Below are 18,696 nucleotides of genomic sequence, written 5' to 3'. Positions count from 1 at the left end.
ATACTTATCATATAATTCAAAATTCAAAGTACTATAGAATACAAACAACAAGTGGGAGATTTTACTAATTAAAGTTCTGGAAGCATTCTATTTTGCTGATTGAAAACATATCGAGAAACATGAAGGATGTGGATGGTTTAAGAGACGACAACAACAAAGCCAACCACAACATTTTCATTACAATTGAGAAGAATGGTAATGCAAAGACCAAGACATAACATAATCCATGGAAAGGCAAAGATCTACGGAATATGAGAATTAATTAAATATGAAAATCACTAAAATAACCCAATGTTTAACATCCATCTACTACGATCTACAGCCGAGCTAGTAACACAGACCGGATAACTTCACTCAAAGATGTAAAAAGGCTCATCAAAAGGTGAAAACCACGGCCAACAATGCCAATAGCATGCTAAACATTAGCTTCAAGTGTCCATTTAATGTAGATGTTGCAGCTGAATGGTGTTGATCCCTGCAACAATAATGAAGAAGAGTGTTTAAGATTATATACCATACTGTAAAGCAAGAGAGTGAGAAAGAGAGAGAGAAGGATAGCAAAGTTTCAGATGCTTACTTCTGCATGTTCCTAAGGGCACCACAGTAAAGGACATTGCCAGGGGGATCCATCTCTGTCTGGCCATTCTCCTCAGGGTTTATGATCCTCATGTATGTTTCTTCACCAAGATACCATCTGTCAAGATTCTCCACTCTGATGTTCCAAACTCCGACGTTATCAAGTGAAATAAGTCCAGCCGTCCACCCCCCAGGGTAAACCTAAGTTACAAGAACACCAATGATTAGGTAAACTAGCTAATCAGAGTGATGAGAGTGATGTTGCGGTGTAAGAACCTCTATCGTGCTTCTTGATATGGCATCATAATTGTTATAAGAACCCTTCTTGTCTTCAGACCAAACACCAAAGTCCATCCTGGATAACATAACATGGTAACATAAACACCAAAGTAGAATCAAGAATTGATGATATAAGGTCTCATGGTTTTTCTCTTACCCAACAACGAAAAACGTATAGCCATCAACATGGAAGCTCTGCATCTTAGTGTCATTGTTCTGGAAAACAACTTGTATAAACCCCTTGTACGTTGCGTTGATCATAGATATATCCAAACGAGGAGGTCTGCTATCAAAAGGCCTGTCAGGAAAGTCCAGCTTATAAGCTCCTTTCACTTTATATCTATCCGCAAGCCTCACAGGAGTGATTGGATGCACAAACGAAATCCCGTTGAGCGTAGCACGAAGCGACCCGTTGATCATTGTCGGAGGCAAGCTTCTCAAGATGTATGTGTTGGTGATGTTTATTTGACCGTAGTGAAACGATCCCTGAGGGTTCGGACGAGCTCCACTAGCTGATGTGTTTTGCCTAATGGCCCTTGGCTGGGTCATAGCCGACCAGGGAGCAGAGACATCTGTTTTTGGAACTGGCAAAGGACCAGAAGCAGGTCCGTTGGAGTTGGAGTAATGGAGAATGCCGACGCCAGTGACTCTCTGCCACACGGTTTCGTTCACGAACCTAGCGCTGGCGACAATGTAGTAGTCACTCGTGGCGTTTTGGTCCATTGTCACCAAGAACGAATACGACTGTCCTACGTGAATATCGAAGTCGGTGAAGTTCGTCTGCGAGGTGTAGTGACCGTCTGTTTCCACCAGAAGCAAGTTGTGGTTCTGAATCCTGAAGTTGAGGCTTGTCGAGATCCCAACGTTGTGAACACGGATCCTGTATGTCTTCCCTGCAAAATATAACACACCGTTAAAACACGAAACCATTGAGGAGAAGAGTCATAAAGTGAAAGTGAAAGCTCACAAAGTAGAAAGTACCTGGTTCAACATGAGCGGTCAAGTACTCAATACCATCAGGTACACTACTGTTATACTTGTAAGGACCCTTCCCATTGATGAGGACTCCATCAGGCATCCCAAGTTCTTTCCCAGAGTCAAGTATCTTCCTTAGTGCCTGAAAAAAGCAAAGGTTTATAGATTAAATAACGAGTAAATACAGACTAAAGTGATGATTTGATTACATACTTTATGGTCCTGAGTGTACCAATCACCAATCATGAAGATGATCTCTCCATCAGGCTGTGGGAAAGGGATGGGAATAATGTTCCTGTTATTAACCACAATGGGACCAAAACCACCAGACGCTCTCTGAAAGTTGAGGGAGGGAGAGTAGAAGAAGCTTCCGATTTGGTCCTTGACTTGAAACTGGTAAGTAAAGTTCCATCTCGGAGGGATAGGGCAGTTTGTGCCGAGAACACCGTCTTGCCACGAGTTACGCCGCATTTGGATGCCAGACCTATTCCAAAAAAGCATATTAGTAGTTGGTAAAACAATAAGGAAGGGAAAGGAAAGGTCTTGGGACTTCACCAAGTCAAGAGAAGAGACTCATCCAAATTATTGAAGACTCTAACAACAACATTGTAGTTGGTCGTCGCATTAAGCAGAGGTCCTGGAAACTGCCCATTGACCGCTATCACCTGAAACTCAAATCAAAAACATGTTTATACTTTAAACCATGAAGACGAAGCTAGGACCAAACCAAAGTTGCAAACTTTATGTATCCTACAGGAACCCTTAACTGAAAAAAACACCTAAAGTCACAATCTTTTGAGATTCTATGGTAATGGGGTTTGAGATCAGCTAAAGTGACATCCTTTAACAAAACCCATCACTCGCTAAACCCCAAAAGACACCGAGGATCTCTCGATTGACAGCGAGGACGTTATTAAGACACCGAACCCGAGATTTACGGGGGAAGGAAAGACAAACCTGCTGAGGGACGCCGAGAGGGGAAGCTGTGATGTAAGAGAGTTTGAAGTCGTAGGAGACGAAAGGATCCGCCGCGAAAGACACGCCGGAGAGAAGAAGGAAGCAGAGGAGGGAAGCGAAAGCGGGAGAAGAAGGAGAGAAGAAGTGGAGAGAGACCGTCGCCATTGGTTTGGGGTATTTTTAGTTTTGGGAATCAGAAAGCTCTACGGTTTTGACATTAATATGGATACGAAAGAGAGGAAACGGTAGCCAAGGCGAAGAAAGGTGTGAAAGTGTGTCAGTGTAGGTTTTTTTGAATTTCCTTACATGAGTGTGGAAAAATACAAAGAGGGTTCCTGTTTTTTTTTTCCAATTATTTTCGGCATTATTCTAGAAATAGTTATTTCAGACAAAAAAAAACTGACATGTATTTTTAAATTTTAATTCTTTTTCCGTGTATTTAAATTTACATTTATATAATTAAGTTTGTGTTAGGTGTTAAAAGTTAAAACTGAAAACATCAAATTAATTAGTTAAGAATAAAAAATGTTGATGTAGTGTGGAAAACTTCATAGTAACGTATAAACTTGGGATCATTGAAAACTACATTATTGTAACTCAAAATCTAAAGATTCTAGATAATTTTTTAATCATTTATTATCTTTATCACATATGAAGCTTTTTTCCAATAACAATGGATATGTGGATTTGATTACCCAAATAGTGAAAAATTTAGAGAATTAGCATAGGCTATGATTATGATTGGGGAACTAGACTTTTAAAGCTTCAAAAGGAATTAAAGTTTTAAAAGTTATTAATTGTATCAATCAGACTTTTAATTTCCTAAATTTTTTCAAAGTTTCTAAGTCTAATCTATTGTTTTGTCCATATTTCCTTATTTGTTTGAATGGTTAGAAAAATTTAGATTTTTTTTTAAGTCATAGCGACAAAAGTGACAGGTAATATATATATATATATATATTCTTTTTCTTTTTTTTTTTACTAGTCAAAGACTTCATGATTTATTTCTTTGTTTGCTAATCCACCGTGTGAAATGATCTAATAACACATATTCTAGTGGGTAATATTGTATTTTTACTGTTTTATGGAAAGTTAATATTGCTGATTGAGGGAGACTATTTTGCATTAAAGTCAATTCTGGAAGTTTAGTTGGTGATTTAGTTCAGGCTTCTTAATCAAGGGAACAAATCAAAGTATATCAGAGTAAGCAGATATACACCAAACGTTCAGAAAAGGGAACATGAATATTGAGTAAACACATTCAATTTGAAAGTCAAGAGTGGAAGACCGTTTGAAACACAAAGATTGAGGAAACACGCGCAGAAGAATGTGGGAACAAATCACCACCTTTTCCGCTATTTTACTATTATTATGGCACCAATTTGCTCCCCCTTTGTTGGTCGGGACGATTAAACTTACGTATATAAAAAACAGACTATTACATTCTTCAAATTGTTTGTGATGATTCTGATTGAGTCGTTATGCAATGCTGCCCTGGATCCATAAACCATAATGTCTCTCTCTTTTTTTAAAAGCAAAATCCTTCAAATATATTTTAGCTATGAGAAATTCAAAAACTTATATATCGAGCTAACTAGAGTCTTATTAAAATAGATAAAATTATTTCTGTTTTGACAAAGTGCAGATTTACGCTCTGCATGGATAAGAAGAAAGTTGCTTTATAAATTTAACATTCTTTCAAAAAAAAAAAAAAAAAAGAAAGTTGCTTCTTCTAAAAGAAACATATCTGTTCACGATCTTTTTAGTTTGGCTAAATAGTACCTACATGCTACTTCTTTATTGATCATATGTAATCGAAATTGTAAATGTCTAGTAGTTATAACTTCCAGGTATTTATTTAATTAGGGTTTTCAAAACTCTTTCGTCACGGCAACGATTAGGTTATTACTTTTATCAGATTTTTCTTAGCAAATGGAGTCTACTATTAGTCACACACAAAACTATTTGTGTAAACATAGAAAGAGCTATACGTATAATATTTACATAACATCATATATTCAAAGAGCTTTTATTTAGATTTTTGAAAATAAAGCTAACTATGTATCATCAGTACTCGGACCGCTTTTTAAATAAGTAGTATTATTTTAGTCTACTTTAATTTATGTTGAGCAGATGATGTTGGTAAAGAAAATCATAATTCCTCCAACCAAGGCACAGCATATATTGGGGGTGATTGGTTGGGCTTTATCTCCATACTTTAGCTTTATTTATTTTTAAATCACTAAATTTTACCAATCATGCTTTAGCTTTACTTTTAAAAATTAAAATCTACATCAAGTTTTTATTTAATTTTACCAATCATGCTTTAGCTTTATTTTTAAAGCTACAGCAAAAAAAATAAAGCAAAACTTTTTATTATGCATTTTAGGCAAAAATGCTACATCATATTTTTATAGGCTGTAGAATCTGTAAAATGTAAAAAAAGATATCTATAATATCAAATAAATTATATAATCATAATAAAAACTTTTATAAATATTTTAATTTTGAATTTGAGTGTTTTTTTAATTATTAAGATATTTAAATAATATAAATATTATTTGCATATCACTTTTTAAATTACAAAATTTTTTGATAATTTATAAACAAAAATATTAATATAAATTATTTTAATTCATAAAATAATAATTTTATATATACAACACATATTTCATATATTTTATTTTAAAATATCTACAGCCTATAACTTACAGCTACAACAAATTTAACTACAACAAAAGTCTCTGCAGAAAAAGTCTACAGCAACAACTTTACAACTACAACCAATTTATCTACAACTAAACATCTACAGTTAAATTTTTTAAGCCACAGTCGAACCAATCATCACCATTATTAATTTAATTACATTTGTTTAGACTACTTTCCCTGAAAAAGTATTCGGGAATAGTTTAATGATAGTTTGTTTAAAATTAGATTTGGACTAATCCTTAAAGTAACCAGAGTTCACAGAACAACACATAGAAACATACTCTGTCCATTTCATGCTAGCGACAAGATCCAAAATGCAAAATGAAATGGAAGAACGTGAAGGCATTAACAAGTAACGAGAATCTCAGAGATGTAAAAGAGCTTATAACCGTATATAAGCATAAACTGATCTTTCAAAAGTCCTATTAAGTCAGAGATGTAAAGAGCTATAAGTCTGCGTTTCCATGTGTTAGAACATCTAACAAAAACTCCAGGAACCAAAAACCAAGTAACCTCAAAACATGGGAACAGGAGGACACTTTTTAATTTGTAGACAAAAGAAAACTGAGTTTACATATTTGATGATATACTACATAACAGGCTATACTGGATCAATAACAGTAGATTCTTTCATTTACTTCCTTTTAACTGTAAATTACACATTCTTATACAGGAGAGGTAGCAGCATAGACTGGTCACTATCCCTCGAGCTTGAAGCCGAGGTCAGACTGCCACAAGATATCTCCAGACCACCAGTGTATCAGCCAGCACCTTCTGTAAATATCCAAACTTTTATTTTTCTGCAAGAGAGCAATGAACAGAAAGCCTCTTGATCTCTATAGCAAAAGAGTGATGCCCAACGCCTTCTATTTACAGCAGGTGAAGCTTGGAATGCTAGGTGGTGAGTAAACTTAAGGACAAGGAGATGTCTAGTATCATTAATCTAAACCTAAGGTTGAAATGGAAGTGCAGTAAGCGCTCAGTATTTTTTACACAAAATCTATCATTCACATCTGGAGAAGATTGTTCACTGTCACAGCAACAGAGTTTGTTCTCTGCAAGTCCTGCAAGAAATTGAAACGTAACATGTTCTAGTATTAACTCGTGAGAAACTTAGAACTGAACAATATGCAACTTAAAATTTACCGGGAAGATAATTTCATCAGGCATATGTGGCATGACATCATGCTTGTGAAGGGCTCATGGGCCATAGACTCCATGCAGCATCGTCAAGTGCATTTTGCGCATAACTTTCTCCAACAGATGCAAGATGCCTCATCATCATCTGAACCCTCCCCAGTCCAACGGACCTAGAAGCACTAGAGGGACCAGCCATATCAACGCCCTGGCCTGACCACGTCTGCAGCCAGCTTGGATCCAATCCTAATTCCCTATTTAGTGAAAGAAAAGGGTGATCACTAAGTAAATAAAGTAAACTGTTACTTTGATTTAGTTAATAAGAAAATCATTAAAGAAGAGTGAGCCGAACCTTGAAGGATCACTTTCAATGGGATTTGGTATATCGGCGGGAAACAATCCAGTAGCTAGTGGATGTCCAGGATTGTTCTGCCTTTCAAGCTGACGAGCTAACTGCTCATCACTTGAGACTTCCGCTGTGCGAGGGTTCACCTCAGTTTCAGTTCTACCAGCAAAAAGAGGCTTACGACATGTAGGACAAGAATAGACCTCATTCAAACCTTGATCCAACCTGCCAGCACCAAAGCATCATCAGAGTCAGCAGTTTCAGTCATAATACTTGAAGCTGTCGGTATCTAGATAAGCGCACCATGATCTCAGGCAACCAAGATGGAAAAGGTGGTTGCAGTGAAGCTTTTTAGCCTTAGCCATAGGTTCCTGACGTTCAAAAGGTATCCAAGAGTTTAAGACTATTGAAAAGGTGTATGAAAATAACTCTATAGGAGAAAACATACGCGGCATATAGCACATTCATCATCATACGCCCGTAACTCTTCATAAGTTGCATCAGGCAGGGCTGCATGGAGAGATCCTAGAGCTACTCTCAGTTTAATGTATCCTTTTATTCGTTTCAGAATTACACTGAGCAATGCCTGCCAGGTAAAAGATACAACAACTGAATGTTGTGCCCTGTATGAAGTAACCAGGAGAGCTGAGCGACAATAAAAAGTTAGTTAAACAAACTTACACGTACGTAGAGTAACAAAACTGCATCCACCACAGGAAAGGCCAAACCATGCAGCCACCAGATGTACAGAAAATGACATAGCGCCATTACCAAAGTAGCCATGTCCAGGAAGAAACCAAGGTTTCGGTTGAGTAGGCCCTTCCATTCCAACAGTGAGCCTATCCAAAGTGAATATCCATGGAAATTCATTCACAGGTTAAAAGAAAAGACATGACACAACACCAGAAAATTAAAAGACCTGCTGTCATGGAATCGAGAAACTTAGATTTTCGGCAGTCCGAGTTCTTCACTGCTAAGTGGTTGATCCACATATCAAGTAGCTGAAACCCATGAATTAACAGCGCCTGCAAACGATAATCCGATCAGCTCTGTATTTTTATTGACCACGACCTCAAAAGGAAAAGACCAAGCAGGACGAAGAAGACAAGTGTTATTGCTTTAAGTACCTGCAAGGTCTCAAAAGCTATACTGCATGGCTCAAAAAGTAAAAACAGATACACAGAAGAACCTATTGTTTTGTATGTCATAAGGGAAAGCTTTATCCTGCAAGATATGACAAAAAAAAAAAAACCATTTTACTCAAAATATCATTCATGTCTACTCAAGAGCGTTGGCCATGAAGTATATGTGGAGCCCAGAGAGAAACTAAAGTTGAAATATGAGTTTTCCAGTTTAAATTCCTAACGAGATAGAAAATGAAGCAGTTAACTCTATTTGACAAGGTTTAGGAAGTACCACAAGAAATCAACAGAGAGAACCAAGAAGAGCACAGAATACGCACGAAAGTAGGTCCGAGGTGTAGAAGAAGGAGATGCATTCAATCGTTCAAGCCGGTCTCTAGCCAAAGCTTGAAACATCTACATGACATTACAAGATTCACATTAGGACTGTGGTGTCTAGAAAAAATAAAATATCATTCTAAATTTCCTGCAAACTGTCAACATATATACCTTTAAAGTGCATAGAACAGTCAGCCAAACTGTCCACAATACACCCTGAAATATTGTTGGGGGAATCACCAGCGGCAGAAATATACCCTAGGAGAATTAATTAAAAGGGGATTTAATTCTGTTGACACCCAGGCCAGGAATTAAAATGTAACTCAAAATTACAGGAGCACTAAAGAGAGATGTAAATGGACAAGTATATCTATATAGTGGAATCATCTGTCTAAGTAAAGACCTCTCTTAGGCCTCCAAATCTATGTTCATTTTCGTTACTCTGCCACTATAAGTACATTTAATATATTTTTTTTTCCTGCAGCAGTTCAGATATTCAAGTAATGAAAAAACACCAAGATCTCATCTCATACAGACACACAACATGTAGGTTACTACTGTATGTGGCAGTTTGGTTTTCAATCGAAGTAAGAACAGCTGCTACCTTGTAAATGATGTAATTGGCAAGTCGCACCACCAACGTTTTAGCTTCAACGCTAAATAAATCTCCAAAAAATAGAGTCTGCAAAAAGACGCTTAAAAGGCATTATTACCACAGGTCAAAAAAAAAAAGACATATCCAGAAACAATTAAAAACAATCAGTAAGACTCTGCAGTTATAGCGAATAGGATGATAGCCAAGAGCATTTATTTCATGATACAAGACATTCAAATAGAAAAAAACATTGCTTACCTTGAGAGAAAGTAGCAGCAGTTGAGCACAAAAATTGCGAGGAGGGCGATGGTAAAGTAAGAAGCGAGAAGCAGGTCAAGGGAATGCTCAGAGTCTGCTAAAGAAATGCTTTTCTTGGCTATCATCCCATTTCCCAGAAGTTTATCAAGAGACAACTCCGTCAAGACTTGAAGCCCAACAAAGCTCAGAGCTGTTGATGCCACGGAGACGGACAAGTAGTTTATCCCCATTATGAACAAACAACAGCTTCCCCACTTCAAATTAATCCCCGTAATCTCAGTTTAATCATATTAGCATGATTCCTCCATCTGCAGAAGCAACATGATCTCTCATCAGTAACATAAGCCGAGTGGCCAAACAATAAATCACAGAATCAACTTGGTAGAGTTCAAAGAAAATATACAGTTGATTATTTGCATCAGAAAGACAGAAACTTTTGCAGACAATTGAGCTCCACAGCAACATAAATCAAATAAAATTGGATTTTTTTTTAAACAAATTGAGTATATCCCTTAAGGAAGCCAAAACTGAGAGTAAAAAAAAAAAAGACATGATTTCATATTTCACAGGTTGAAACTCATTAAGAAACATCAATCAAATATATCATAAATCGAAGAAACTGGAAGAATCGTAGAACTGAGGAAGATTCCATGCAGATAGCAAGCAAAGAGATAAGAGTTGTACAAACCGATCGTATCGCGTGGAACACCTGATGTCTGCGAGAAGTTGTCGGTTGGAAATTCTGTTTAGGACAGGCCTCTCTAGCGTAGGAAAAAAAGTAGAAAGAGCAAAGATCAATCTCTCGTCTTATTCTTTTTTTTTTGACAACTGATATTTTATTAAACAAGATCATAATTTACACATAAGGCCCAAAAGATAGACAATACTAACATAGAAAATGAGGCACAACTAAAAGTGAACAGTTGGCCCAGACACAAAAAGAAAAGAGAGGCCCACAACGAAAGGTCCAAAGGTTTGAAGGCAACAACAGCCTTATCGGGGAAGACGACACGAGAGCAACTCAACACACGTGTAGGGCACAAGGTGGAAGATGAACACGTGCCTGATGAGTCCCCCTGTCAATCAATCAACCGTTTCAACGCCGACGACGAGGTCTTCATCGGAGCTCCGACACCGGAAAACAAACATGTCAATCCGATGAGAGGAGAAAGCTCAACGAAGAGCAACCGTAATGAAAAGGACAAAGCCGACGGAAGAACAGACCAACGCTTCAATAAAGATAGGATCAATAGCCTCAATCGATCTAGAGAATCAGATTCACCTTGACATGAAACCCAGACATCTTTTAAGATCAGTAGAAGCGCGAAGATGCAACTGCCTATCTGAGGGGAGGAGAGAACAATCCGAGTGTCAGATCGAGAGTCAGTCTAATCCAGAGAAAGCGAAAAGAAGCGGAGGTCAAGCAGGAGAACAAAACGAGGTACCAGAAAAGAACTGGGACCAAACTTGCCCACGACACCGTCAAAAGACGATGAGAAGCAAGAAGAAAAGCCGGCGAAGACGGTGTTGAGTGAACCACCGCTTCCCAGAGTCAAAAGCCCGAACCATCGGGAGTCATAGACCGGACTAGATCCGGTGAAAGCTTCGTCTCATCTCATCTCTGTGAAAGATGGATAGAGAGAGAACAGAGAGGAGAGAGACCGAAGCTTGCTACTCTCTCGTCTTATTCTTCTTTGAGAAAGAAAAGTTTTATTAAAAAAAAAAAGAAAAGCTATACGGTCAACAATGTTTTTTAGTGAAAGGTTAATAGAACGTAGAACAAAATTAATCTTCTTATATATATGGTTTGGGTGAAACACCAAAAGCTCTACTTGTATTGTTTTCTCAACGTTATTGTAAGTTTGTATCTATGTTTAAACACATAATTATGACCCGAATAACGAAAACATAAGTCATTAATGTTTTTATTACACACATTTACACTTTTTATTTGTGTTGGCGTCAAGGTTTATAACCAGCGCGAGCCAATGTAAGTTTAAACAAAGTTTGGGCCAAGTACCCATCAGGCCCATTAGTTGATCTTTTAGTCGGTTCTTCGACTTTCCAGAATTCTCCAGTTCTTTGCTTTTTTATTAAATCTTCAATCAATCTCACCAATTCAGTTTATCTTCCGATCTAAGTTCACGCCGGAGACCGAGAAACCCTTCCCTCTCTCTCGCGTAGTTATCCAAGAGAAGAAGGAGATATGGGGATAGTAAGGAGAAGCTTCTCTTTTCTAACGGGAACAGCGTGCGGGATCTACATCGCTCAGAACTACAAGGTTCCTAACATCAACAAGCTTGCCCACTGCGCCGTCTCAATCGCCAAGGAACTTGAAAACAGATATCGCAAACCCGAAAGTAGTGACGACGTTTGACATATTCCACACGCCTTATTGCTTCAATTTTTCAGCTGATTTGATCATCGGTTTACTTGCATGTAAAGATCCTTCTTTTATTATTTGGTTTTAAAGTTATTGATTCTTAAATTAGCGAACGTAACTTTTATTCTCATTCAAAGGTTAAAACTTTAGACATTGATCAAAGAAAATAAGAAACCAAAAAAAACAACATAAAGTCTCTCACTTGTAATGAAATTATCAAATAAACAGAGGAAAAATCAAGAAAGAATAAAAACTTAGAGGAGAACATCAATGGGAGCTCTGGTTGCTGGCGACGATGAAGTAGCCGCTTCACCTTCATCGGTTGATCCATACAACATAGCTTTCACTTCCGTTACAATAAGCTTAGTAAGCAACAAGCCAGATATAAAAGCAGCAGTCATCAGCATGTAAAACACTGCATCCCAGCTAATCGCTGAGATATAACCGGTTAAAACCGGTCCAATCGCAGCACCAACTGATCCTGTACCGTCTATAATAGCTGTAACCGTAGCCAAGGCTCTAGCATTGCCTTTGAGAGACTTGTGCGTACCGAGATCAGCTGAGACAGCTGTTGTGATGAGAGCAAAAGGTCCGTTGACAAAGACTCCTGACGTGAACATGAGGATGATATTGATTGTCAATGAGATGTGTCCGTAGATTCTGTATAGGAAGAGGGCTGGGATGGCTAGGTAGATGAATCCTGCTGCTGTGATGGCTCTGCCGTCGAGCTGGTCAGAGATGTATCCGGCTAAGACTCCTCCCACCACGCCTCCAACGTCGAAGAGTGTTGACAAGTTTCCTGATGTCTCTTCGGACAGGTACTCTCCTCCAATCACTGCACCAAGTAAACAAGACCATACATATAACAAGGCACAAAATGTGTTGAGAGATTTAGCAATCGGCTCTTGCTCATAGTCTAAGGAGATTATTACTAGGTTTGGCAATTGGCACACAATAAAAAAAAAATGTAGAGCTGAGATTTTTAACCGAACCCGCCAAACCAACCAAGCCAAAATTTTGGTTAGTTCGGTTCGACTAGTAATTGGTTAGTTCTTTTTTCTCAAAACAAAAATTGTTAACTAACCGACTTAACCAAAACTTTGAAATGAATTAACCGGAATTACCCGAATTTAATCTACTTTACCCAAATTTTTAACCAAAATATAATTGAAACCAAAAACTTCAGTTAGTTTTGGTAAAAAATTTAAAAACCAAACTACCTAAAACCAAACCAAACTTTTTAACGGTTTAATCCGGCAAAATTGTCTAACAGAACTATGTCACCCGACTACCCGAACCTGTAGGCCTAAAAAATGTGTTGAGAGATGATGAAGAAGAACGTACTGTTGTGGCTGACGTAGAAAGGAAGCCAGTAGAGGAAAGTGTAAGAGACCAACTTGGTGAAGAAGAGGCAGAAGGCGAAAGGAGCAACACCAGGGATCTTCCAAGCAGCCATGAACCCTATTGCTTTTCTATCGAAGCCAGTACTCATTCTAGACCCCAAGAAGCTCTCTGTAATGGTGTCACCAAGCCTCATGGTGGAGTCAACTTCAGTCCCATCTCTCTCAGCTCCAACGGTTGGAGGGTTCACCGGCAAGAAAAAGTATACAACGAGACCGAGGAAAGTTATGAGCAAAGCTGGTCCAAGAAACGACCAGCCCCACCCAAACCTAAGCAGACCTGATGCGAGTAGAGAGCCTGTGATGTTACCAAGTGAAGTATGAGCACTCCAAACACCCATAATCATTCCTCTTCTCTTCTTGTCAAACCAGTTACCAAGCACGGCCACAACACAAGGCCAACCTATTGACTGAAACCACCCAGCCAGAACCTGAACCGCCAAGAAGTAGTAGAAGCTGTGGAAGTTGGCCCAGAAGGCGACTCCAAAGAGAGCTGTGAAGAGGCCGGTGCCTATCATACCGATGGTCAGAAACGTCCTGAGATCCAGACGGTCTCCCAAGTGACCGGCTACAAACATCCCAACCGCGTAGACAGAGAGGAAAGCCAAGTCGATTTGTCCTAGCAAGGCTGTTCCGTCTGGTCCATCAAAGGGAGACCAGCCGCCTCTGACTGTTGACGCGGAAAGGGTGCCTTTGACAATGCTGTTAGGCTTTCTAGCAGCGTGGAAGGCGATGTAAGCGACGAAGGTTAGGGTAAAGACAAGGGCTTGGTATTGCTTGAAGGAGAGTCTTCCTGAACGCTTGAAACGTTCCAGGAACTGAATACCGCATGGTTTGGTTTCTTCATACAGGAATTGGGATGATGTCCATGACGCCATCTCTTTAGTAACTCCTCAAATCGACAAAACCTGAAAGCAGAACAAAACATGAGTTTATGGTCTCTTTGTGAACAAATCTATCACTTGTATACCAAGAAACCTCAGTATCTATAAAATCAAGCAGAGCAACATACAGAAAACTATTAGAGAATGTGGAGGGATTCTCTCTCACTCCCGTTCTCTACCACTTCAATGGTTGGAGAGGCTGTGAGGAGGAGAAGCACTACTTAAAGAAGGTGAAACTAGCTCATCATGAATACATTGTTTTGCCCCTTTGTTGTATATTGTTTTTTTCATTTTTGACTAAGCCTTTTGCTTCACTGGCCTCTAATTTTCTAGATTAAATTTCACAGTATGTACGCTAAGTAAACTATAGTACATACAGAAGACGAGATCATACACTGATATAAACACAAATGTAGAATTATCTAATAATAGTTTATATGAATTAGGAAGTCGGCATTCAGGTCTGTGGTTTGTGCACGCACGTAAGAACATCAAATAGTTCACCGAAATATTCAACTCACTAATAGTTTAGTTTATCTACAGAAACTATAAACTAATAGTAGTAACATTCTTTGGAATAATGCTTCATTTTAGTGTCCATATTCATTTTTCTCTAAATCATAGGAAGATGACAGAAGTTGCCTGTCTACAAATTAAGCATATATTATAATGCTTCTTTCTCTTAGTTAATAAATCATTTAATTATACTAAATGACTATTTGCAAGAATGAACTGTAACAACAATATTCATTTTTGGTGACAATCTTGTGTAAGTTGTCTAAGATTCTGAGAGCAATTTTGAGCTAGGTATGAGGCTATACATTTTCAGTTCCTCTGATAGCATCATTACATATCTGATTGTTTGAATTTGTATTAGGGTATTACCTGTATATTTCAGCCATTTACTTATTTGCATTCACCAGTTGCAATTTGCAAACCAGAGTCTCCACTACTATTGGCATGGATTTGTTAGAGACTTGAACAATTATGTAAATCAATATTCTAATTGATGTGTTCACTTTAGAGATTGGCTGTCTGTTAAATATGAGTTATCGTTCTACACATTGAAATCTAAATACGTTTCTTGTAATTTGTAAAATTCGACCTTAGTTGGGTGTCTGAAAGTTTCCACCAAAAGTTTCTACACATTGAAATCTAAAGAGTTATTTTCAGTGCAGGTCGGTTTCCATCTTTTAATTACATTGTAGATCACAATGTGCTACTGAGGTAGTTTAGTGTGATTGAAAACCAATTTGGCCTTTGTAAAGGTAAACCAAGTATGGGTAATTAGGTAATTGGACAAATAAATTCTAGTTAGACTAGTTATGAGATTTGAAATTTAAAAATGCAGGAGTTTATGAGGTGGACACGTAGAAGAGTTAAAATTAGTTTTTTTTTTATTTTGTGCCCAACAAAAAATTAAAACTTTATTTTTTTTTTCATCGTGAGTAAAAGTAGATCTAGTTTCACTGGAGAAGACGACGAACAAAATCGGCGACGAAGAAAATTAAAACTGACGGAGAAGACGATGTCGTCGAGAAGAAACAAAAATCCAAGGGGAAAGGAAAAGGTTAGACAATTTTCTCGCTTTACTACTTTCCGGTTGTGTGGTTAGGGTTCCGATTAAGTTTTCCGATTCTGGGATTGACTATTTCTTGGTTAGATTTCCGAGATTTTTAAGATGTTTGTGGTGTTTTTTTTTGGTTTGATTAACATAGATTCAGCAACAAGAGGAGAGAGCGGTAGATGAGAGGTATGTATGTACGCCACTTGCGATGTTGTACATGTTAATATGAATGTATAGTTGTACAATATTGTGTGAGGGTACGTATGTACAAAGGTGGTTGAGTGTACACAATGACTAGGTTGTAGTGTACACACAGGGGATTGGGTGTACATGAGGATTTAATTTTTGTGTGTATTAGAATCTGACACTAACCCTAATTTTCTATGTTGTTTTTTGGCAGAGACGAAGCCGACAAAAGTGCTAGACAAGGGATCGCCGCCCGAGGCTCTTTGCAGAGGATCATTTCCTGAGTCTGAGGCTGAATGTTTACTCGAAGGTGGATTACATGATTTTCGTTGGAGATGTGTTAGAGGGGACACATAAGATGAATATGCAATGTTGGTTAGACAGATAATAACAAAGAAGAAGTTCAAGATGCGGCCAGTCTTTGGAGGCCATCCGTTTAGGTTATCTTTGGTGGAATTTGGCGCTGTAACTGGACTGCCGTGTGGTCCATTTGAGGAAGATTATAACAATGAGTACCAAGCACCTGCAACAGAGGTTAGTTACTGTTGGTGTTGGTGTAATTGAAGGTGGTCATTGTATTATTGTTTTCAGTGTTCAAGTTATAGTGTTTGGGTGATGGTGTACATATTCAGTAGTGTTCGGTGTACACATGTAAAAAACTTGGTATGTAGGCATGTTTTTGTGTGGATATGTAAACATTATACTAGAGCTTGTATGTGCATGTGTATACTTGTTAGAAAACGTGGTGTGTAGGCATGTTTGAGTGTTTATATGTACCATAATTTTCAGCGAGCGACATTATGTTTGTGTGAAAACCTTGTCTCATATGAGATAATCAAAACTCATTGTGAGATGAAGCATATGCGGGCAATAGTATCTATGTGTACATGGCTTACGGTTATAACGATATCCACATGTATAACTGTTGTATAATACACTTATGGACAACATATAACTATAGAGAAGGGATGTCTTTTTGGTTTGGTACTAGAAGATAGGAAAAAGAGGGATATTAGTCAAGTTCGAAGATATAAATAGATTGTTCGAAAATGTTGCAATTTATGTTTGAAAAACACTTGATGTAATGTCTTTTTTTTTGAGTTCAATTTAACATTCAATTCAAAAAAAAAAGATATCCACATGTACACCATTGTAACGATATTCACATATACATAAACATTAAACATGTATACCATTATAACGATATCCACATGTACACCATTATAATGATACTCATTATTTTATGAGTTGCAGGAGGAGATAATCTCAATCCCATGTAACTTATATCTTTTAGATTGTACATATAAACATTTTATACACAATTACGTTAACAAAGGTAGGAATGCACAATTTAAAAATCAGTGGAAATTGAAAAAAAATTTATACATGTACAACTGTGTATGCACTTTGAAATATGTACAAATGTCTACATGTACACCGGATTTCAATATCTACATGTACACGAAATTTATCGTTGGTGCATTCCGTGACTTAAACTCTATCTCAGTCTCCTCTACATATATATGTGTTGTGTACAACCATAAGTAAAAAAAACTTGAAATCTATGAAGCAATTCATCTTACAATACATAAAATAAAAACAGAAAACTATAATCTATATATGTACACTAGAATTTTGTATCTACATGTACACAAAATTCAATATCCACGTGTACACAATATCTACATGTACACGATAATCATCATTTACATTCCTTGACTTGATAATGCAAAAATAGAACGATGGAATAAACACTGGAGAAAGTTGGTGGAGACGCCATAAAATGGCAGCGGTGACGTCATAAAATGGTGGTGGAGACACCATATATTCTTTACAATTTAACCGGGGGTGTGGTAAGTTTCAGTGGTGTGGTAAGTCTAGTTGCAAGCTCTCTGGTATTAAGAGGCCAATAACTCAAAACCACCGGAGGTGCCGCAGCCATGACTGTGACGGTGAAGAACTCGTAGACGACATTGTTTTGTAATTCAAGCAAGGGCATGTCGGGAAAACGAGAACAATTCGTAACATTATTTCCCTGTCCGTCGCGAAATTCAACGGGAGTCACTGGAACTCCATTCACCGGCGATTAATCTAGAGAGCTAATGGCTGAAGATTGGGTTTTTTGGATTTATCAGGACAAAAAAAGACAGCTGATGAAGATGATGATGTGTTAAAAAAGATAAGATTAATCTGGACCATTCATATTAAAGCTACAATAGTAGATCTAATGGTCATAAAATAAGGCAGATATAAATCTTGTCAAAGTGTACTAGAATTAATCTTGTCTGTTGGATAGGAGGGTAGATGTGTGGTTGAGGTTAATTCCCGCCTATTTTCTAGTTAGGTCAATAAAGTGTAGAGTTACGGTTAGTGTATTTTAGTTAAGATTTAATAGGTTGTTGGAAGAAAGTGTGTGTGTAGCAATAAGTATCCTATTATGATATAAAAAGATGAAAAGTGACCTTGAGTGTAATTGTTTCAAATCTAAATCCTACACATTGGGTGTCTGAAAGTTTCCACCAAAGTTGAGGAAGGTATCAGAAACTTCTTCAGCCCTTGTGAGGGATAAGGTGCAAAGGTATGTTATCTCGTCGCAAGTATCAATTTACAAACTGTGCCGTCCTCGGAAAGCAATAGCTTGACTGAGAGAAGGATAGCATATGAGGAAAAATTGCCGGCGAATGTCTTAAGATTGCAGCAAATAGAATAAGCTTACCCACATAAGCTTACAAGTTACTACACATTGACAAATCGTTTCATAACTGTAACAGTGTAACCTAAAAGGATTTGTTCCCTTTTTGCAAAGGGTGCTAAGCATGTTGACTTCCTGCTGTAACGTAAATATAGCTACGTAAATGGATAGAAAGTCTTTAAGTCTTCCACAAAAGGAAATGGAAACGAAATCCAAGGATGTTTTTCTTCCATAGTAGCAGTCAAAAAAGCTGATTTCCAAAACAAGCAAAGCAGAGACTTTCTATCCATTT

The 18,696-nt window shown here is 37.6% G+C and overlaps 4 protein-coding genes across 5 annotated transcripts; 1 reads left to right on the top strand and 3 right to left on the bottom strand.

Moving 5' to 3' along the window:
- Positions 1–241: 241 nt before the first annotated feature.
- LOC106443174 (monocopper oxidase-like protein SKS1) lies at positions 242–3,096 on the bottom strand. Its single transcript, XM_013884764.3, has 8 exons — positions 2,788–3,096; positions 2,386–2,495; positions 2,044–2,314; positions 1,837–1,972; positions 1,013–1,748; positions 853–931; positions 578–777; positions 242–475 (listed from the first exon to the last, which is right to left on the bottom strand). Exons 1-8 carry the CDS (start codon positions 2,950–2,952, stop codon positions 376–378), a joined length of 1,797 nt encoding a protein of 598 aa, XP_013740218.1. The 5' UTR covers positions 2,953–3,096; the 3' UTR covers positions 242–375.
- A 2,934-nt stretch (positions 3,097–6,030) lies between these two features.
- On the bottom strand, positions 6,031–9,522 carry LOC106359865 (E3 ubiquitin protein ligase RIN2-like). Its single transcript, XM_013799490.3, has 13 exons — positions 9,460–9,522; positions 9,293–9,367; positions 9,044–9,121; positions 8,611–8,697; positions 8,396–8,517; positions 8,107–8,203; positions 7,899–8,004; positions 7,661–7,818; positions 7,428–7,565; positions 7,283–7,350; positions 6,986–7,204; positions 6,643–6,887; positions 6,031–6,560 (listed from the first exon to the last, which is right to left on the bottom strand). The coding sequence occupies exons 1-12, from the start codon at positions 9,520–9,522 to the stop codon at positions 6,680–6,682; spliced, it is 1,419 nt and encodes a 472-aa protein (XP_013654944.2). The 3' UTR covers positions 6,031–6,560; positions 6,643–6,679.
- A 583-nt stretch (positions 9,523–10,105) lies between these two features.
- On the bottom strand, positions 10,106–18,590 carry LOC106375307 (putative glycerol-3-phosphate transporter 2). Of its 2 annotated transcripts, XR_007316735.1 has the most exons (4): positions 14,088–18,590; positions 13,020–13,983; positions 10,738–12,510; positions 10,106–10,635 (listed from the first exon to the last, which is right to left on the bottom strand). XR_007316735.1 is itself a non-coding variant. In XM_013815182.3 (3 exons), the coding sequence occupies exons 2-3, from the start codon at positions 13,951–13,953 to the stop codon at positions 11,930–11,932; spliced, it is 1,515 nt and encodes a 504-aa protein (XP_013670636.1). In that variant the 5' UTR covers positions 13,954–13,983; positions 14,088–18,590; the 3' UTR covers positions 10,106–11,929. The 2 variants fall into 2 exon arrangements, 1 of the variants encoding a protein (XP_013670636.1); XM_013815182.3 differs by having other exon boundaries at positions 10,106–12,510.
- LOC106375298 lies at positions 11,499–11,768 on the top strand. The gene has a single exon (XM_013815170.3). It carries the CDS (start codon positions 11,499–11,501, stop codon positions 11,667–11,669), a length of 171 nt encoding a protein of 56 aa, XP_013670624.1. The 3' UTR covers positions 11,670–11,768.
- Positions 18,591–18,696: the final 106 nt, after the last annotated feature.

The sequence above is a fragment of the Brassica napus genome, chromosome A1, assembly GCF_020379485.1.
Source record: "Brassica napus cultivar Da-Ae chromosome A1, Da-Ae, whole genome shotgun sequence".
Classification (NCBI taxonomy): Eukaryota; Viridiplantae; Streptophyta; class Magnoliopsida; order Brassicales; family Brassicaceae; genus Brassica; species Brassica napus.
The sequence above is the reverse complement of the archived record's forward strand: the minus strand, read 5'-3'. Positions and strand labels throughout refer to the sequence as shown.